At 41.3% G+C, this 5,394-nt stretch overlaps 1 protein-coding gene across 1 annotated transcript in view; it reads right to left on the reverse strand.

Annotated features, from left to right (window-relative positions):
* Positions 1-2,592: 2,592 nt before the first annotated feature.
* Positions 2,593-5,394, reverse strand: part of LOC119425536 — a gene marked incomplete at its 3' end in the record, with an annotated part of 20,468 nt that continues 17,666 nt past the window's right edge. The window contains 3 exon segments of the mRNA XM_037693062.1: positions 2,593-2,971; positions 3,080-3,148; positions 4,770-5,345. Coding sequence (XP_037548990.1) covers positions 2,593-2,971; positions 3,080-3,148; positions 4,770-5,345 — 1,024 coding nt within the window.

Below are 5,394 nucleotides of genomic sequence, written 5' to 3' on the forward strand. Positions count from 1 at the left end.
AGAAAACTCTCGACATTGAACTGAACAGAACCAGAACCGCTGGAGTCGGACCAGGTACCAGGGCTTCACTGGGCGGAGGTGGGTCGGTGGGTCCCCCCCCCCAGACATTTTTGAATAAAGTTGATGTGATTTCCTGCATTTTGGTGTATTTTAACAGGTTGTTAAACATCTACGTACTTACAAAAATAATAAATAAAAAGCGGACCCTCAAGCACCGACTCAGACCCCCGGGGGTCCGGGGACCCCAGTTTGAGAACCACTGCACTAAATAAAATGTAGATTTTTGTCATTTGATATTTTATTTGATCATCTTTTAAGGTAAACAAATAATTCAGTATAGCACAATAAATAATAGAGCTTCAACATTTTTCTTCTAAATGTATAAATAACTAAATAAACCAACCTTCTTTATCGTGTTATTTTACCCGACAAACTCCACAAACTGTCCACGTTTCATTTTGCTCACAATAATTAAACAGCTAAACAAGTGGACGGCGGGCGGAGCTGGACAGAGCTGAAACTAGCCGATGCAGTCCTCGGCTCTTTGAGGAGACTCGCCTGAGACAGAGGAAGCACGTCCTGACGGCTGCTTTGCCGAGAGGAAACATCTCAAACAGGCACGTTTTGGAGCAGAAGACGTCCGAGAAGCCTTTCTTCTGGTAGGCGGTCTGTCCCTTCATCATGCTCTTCCTGCAGCAGGAGCAGCTCATCTGCACGGCCTCAAATACAAAACACACACAACAATCAGTTACATGTTTGTACAGTCCTTCTTAAAACGTTGTGATGTTTTAGCTGTCCTGTTATCCTTCGGCTCATTTTATTTTGTGTTTTAACCTTTAAACTTTCACAAATATTTACCTTTAATTACAGTTTTAATCCCTGTGAAACCCACACAGATCTCTTGGGTTCCTTAAAGAACATTGTTCTGTTTGAAACCTGCTTCAGCTACTAGCTGTTTTGGTCTTCTTATACAGCTTTTAGCTTTTAGCTGCTGCTGCCAAAAAACACAAATGGAACAACAACAAATATGAAGACAGCTCTAAATGTGAGTATTTTTAAATCCATGTTAAAAACTTCTCAGGATTATGACTGAGTTTTTACATGTTTTATTATTATTATTATTTTATAAATATGTGTCAATCTTGGTTTTTTTATGTTTCTAATGTGAAGCCTCAGTCTTATCTGAGTTTAAAAGCAGAAAATTAAGGGTCATCCAGGTTTTTATGTCTTTAAGACATGCTTGTAGTCTAAGTAGCTGATTGGATTCATTGGGTTTAATGGACAAATATAATTGTGTATCATCAGCATAACAATGAAAATTTATCCCATGCAGTTTAATAACTTTACCTAATGGAAGCATATATAAAGTAAAGAGTATTTGTCCAAACACTGAACCTTGAGGAACTCCATGACTAACTTTGGTGTATGAAGAAGATTTATTATTTACATTTATAAACTGGAATCTATCAGATAGATATGATTTAAACCATTTTAGAGCTGTTCCTGTAATTCCAACATCATATTCAGGTCTCTGTCATAGAATATTATGATCAACTGTATCAAATGCAGCACTGAGGTCCAACAGGACCAGTGGAGACACCTGTCCATTGTCAGAGGCCACGAGAATATCATTAGTGACTTTCACCAGTGCAGATTCAGTGATGGTGAGCTCTGCAGCCTTTAAGAAACCGGTTCCATCTTCTTCAGTAAATTTCAGCTGTCGTTCAGCGCTCAGTCTGTATTCACCGTTCGCCCGTTCTCCCATATCGTGTCCGCTCACAGAACCTCCATCACGCTGACTGAATCGAAACGCTTCTTGGTTCTGGGTTTACGGCCGTAAATCCGACGTTTCCCGGTTCTCGTGCCGCCTGACTCGTCTCCGCGGTGAAAACGACCCGCAGGCCTGCAGCGACTCGTGGCGACTCCAGAGAGCGGCCTCACCTTCTTGTTGTTCGTTTCCTCTCCGGACGAGGAGGCGGGCTTCTTCTGGTCGTCGGGGACTTCCTGCCCGTTACCCAAATTGAACTTGGAGACGAGAACTGGAAACTTCACACGTTCCTAAATTGAATCAGCAAAGGAAAGAAAAACTGCTCAGAGAACTGAAGCAGAGAGAAAATATAAACTTTGTCTTTAGTGTTTTCTTGTAAAACAACTCACAAGCTTCAGCCTTGGGATGAGTATTTTTACATCTTTCATCTTCTTCAGCATCTCGGCCACGTTGTTCATCTCTGAACATCAAGAGCAGAAACGTTCAATTTATTTTACGATCACCGTCTTTAACGCGTCGCTGCAGAAGAGGATTAGGGCCACGGTGCAATTATTGAGTTCCCTTAATTCTGAGAAAAAAGTCAGAATTTGAGAAAAAAAATTGAGACTTTCTCAGAATTTTGACTTTTTTCTCAGAATTATGGGGAAAAAATTGCACCGTGGCCCTAATCCTAATCCTCTGCCATACTTTCCTTATTTTTAGTAAAACATGATTATAAATACTGACTACACTTACCTGCCCTGGGTGGAGAAGAACCATCGCTGTCCACGTCCATCCAGGCATCTCCGTCGCTCTCGTCTTCCTCAGCTTCCCTCCTCGGCTCGTCTTCCTCAGCAGGATCTTCTTCATCAGCGTCCATCATCTCCTTAGCGGACTCTTCGTGGTTTGTCTCGTTGCTCTTTTTGGCTTGATCTTTAAAAGTGGCACCAAATCTGTTGAAGCCGTCATCATCGTCATCGTCCCCATCGGTTTCGATGTCCATGTTGAACTCCACGTTCATGCCATCATCATCGTCGTCGCTGAAGTAAATCGGCGGTTCGGTGTCTTTGTTCGGGACTGGCGTCGCTTCAGGAGCTTTCTCCATTTCGTTGTCCTCGTTCGGATTGGGCCGTTCTGCCTCGTTCTCCTTCTCCTCGCCCTTGCGTCGGTTCCTCGCTGAAGAACTTCTACGTTTCTTTTTTCTAGCAGAAGACTTGGAGGCGCCTGGAGGCACAGGAAGAACAAACTCGACGTTTAGCTCACAGATGTTCATTCTGCACTATTTAAATTTCCATTCTGTCAGTTTTATTAGAAAACAGAGGAGCTGCCCACCGTCCTCCTGAAGAGACGTTTCTGACTCTACGTCCTTACTGATCGGCTCCACAACCGGCTGCAGCTCAACTACAAAACATCAACAACAAAAACTACATTTACGTAAACTACAAATATTCTTGTGCTCAAGTCAACTCTACCACATATTTACAGAAATAAATCGCGATGAAATGTTAGACAGTTGCTTTTGTTGCAGTTTTTCTATTAATTTTACGTAAACATCTTCATCGACGTCTGCAGACTTCGTGTCATTTCAGACGTAAACAAACCAAAACGTTCAGTTCAGTTGAAGCGTCACGACGTCTGCTTTTTGTAACTTTCATACTTTTTAAAAATATTTTACTTTACTTACAACTAGGCCTGTCACGATAAATTTTGCTGGGCGATTAATTGTCTCAGAAATTATTGCAAGAAACGATAATATTGTTTGAAATTTGACAGTAATTATTAATCATTGTCAAATTTAAGAAGAAATGTTTGTTAATTTGTTTTGAGTGTAGTACCTTTTTGACCACCTGATGGCAGTATAAGACTGAACAGAAGGATGGATAATGAGGGAGCGAGCAGCGTGTCTCTTTAAGAAAAACGAGTGGGAGGCCCCTTGACTTGACGTGGGCTGTCTCTCTTCAGTTCTCAAAATGGCGGACGCTCAGTGTGGTTTGAGCTTTTTAGAATTTTTCACACAAAACTTTTAATAAAATTTAAAAAAAAATCAGTAAACAAGTTCTCAGCTTCTTTTTGCAAAGAAAAACGACTTTTTACACGAAGACACGGGTTTCAACTGTGAATTTTGGAACTTTAACAAGACGGAGGTTTTTTCTCTGAGGCCGGCCTGTTAGCTTAGCTCGTAGCTTAGCTGCTTTTAACGATCCAAAAATGTGATTTTTAGATGGTTTCAATAGATTTTAAAGAGAAAAGAGAAAGGGAGAGGTCAGTGAGGAGCACCGGAGTTGAGCCTTTCGTCGTCCAGTGTCTTCAGAAGAAAGAGAGACACGAAGAAACGATAAAGCTGATAAATGAAAATGCTGTAGATAATTTTCATTCATCATGAGATTAATTGATTTATGTTTATCATGACAGGCCTACTGGTACTTACAAATATTAGAAATACCTCTTCAGTTTCTTCAACAACGTTTAGAAACTTCTTCTGGCTGTTTTAGTCTTACCTACACATAGCTTTAAGCTATTGTTCTGCTACTTTGGGATTTTAGCCAATTTTTTAAAGAACTTTTAGCTTTTTAATACTTTTAGTTAAATCTTTTAAAACTTTAAGCTAAACTCTTGGTGCTTCTAGTTAGTCTTTTGTTAGTTTTAGAAAGATTTTTGCTACTTTTAGCTTTTTGCTAATCTTTTTTTGTGCTTTTAGCAAATGTTTTAAAAACTTAATTGTGTTTTTAAATACATTTGTGCTACAATTTAGTTTATTTTTGCTACTTTCACTTTTTAACTGGTGTTTTGCTCCTTTAAGCATGAGTCCACGTGACTCCATGAGACGAACCTGATTAAAAATCAAGGTTGAATGAAAAAGATTAGCAACTCAGTTTCAGCTTCTTCAGCAAAGTCCTGCATCTCTCAGTGTTCACGCTGGTTTAGCAAACTTTTATTTTTTAATGAGCTTTTGTATTTAACAGCGTCTGCAGCTGCTGTGATGCAGTTATAAAGTGGTGAACTAAATGAAGACGAAACGTACCTGGAATCTCGATCTCCTCCAGAGATTTGCCTTCAAATACTTCCAGACATTCAGTCTCCAGTGCAGACAACAGCACTAAGATTTTTGCGATGTCCGCAGCTGCCTCCGGTTTCTGATAAAACTCACGGTCGGTCCGAATGTCCCGGCCCAGCAGCTTGGCGACCTGACCGAGGCCCTCATTGGAGAAGTTGAGAATGTGGAAAATTGTAGCCATGTGCTTGCGAAAATACGAGGACTTCAGGCCCGCTCGGTCTTTCACGTTGGAGCTTTTGAGGTAAAAGGCGACCATGGAAAGCCCTTTGAACATGGCTGAGCTCGAGGCGCCTGGTTTAGCGAATAATAAGGGGTGGTTTTCAGGAACGTTGCAGGTTTTTCTTTTCTCCACAAGCAGGGTTATGGCAGTGAGCAGGTCACGGGTGAGGACAAGAACTATCTTTTTCCCCATTTTGTTGGCGACGGTAACCTTCACAGTGCATTTGGACAGGATCTCCCCAAATAGCGACCAGCTGGCTTTGTTGTTCTCCTGCGGCTCAGATTCCTTCCTCTTCTGGAACGACTCGAAGGTCACATCCGAGACTTCTTGGACAGTTCGGTTCCGGCTGGCTTCGTCGTTTTCCTGCGGCTC

This window comes from Nematolebias whitei, chromosome 19, assembly GCF_014905685.2.
Source record: "Nematolebias whitei isolate Nwh7 chromosome 19, NemWhi1, whole genome shotgun sequence".
NCBI classification, from domain to species: domain Eukaryota; kingdom Metazoa; phylum Chordata; class Actinopteri; order Cyprinodontiformes; family Rivulidae; genus Nematolebias; species Nematolebias whitei.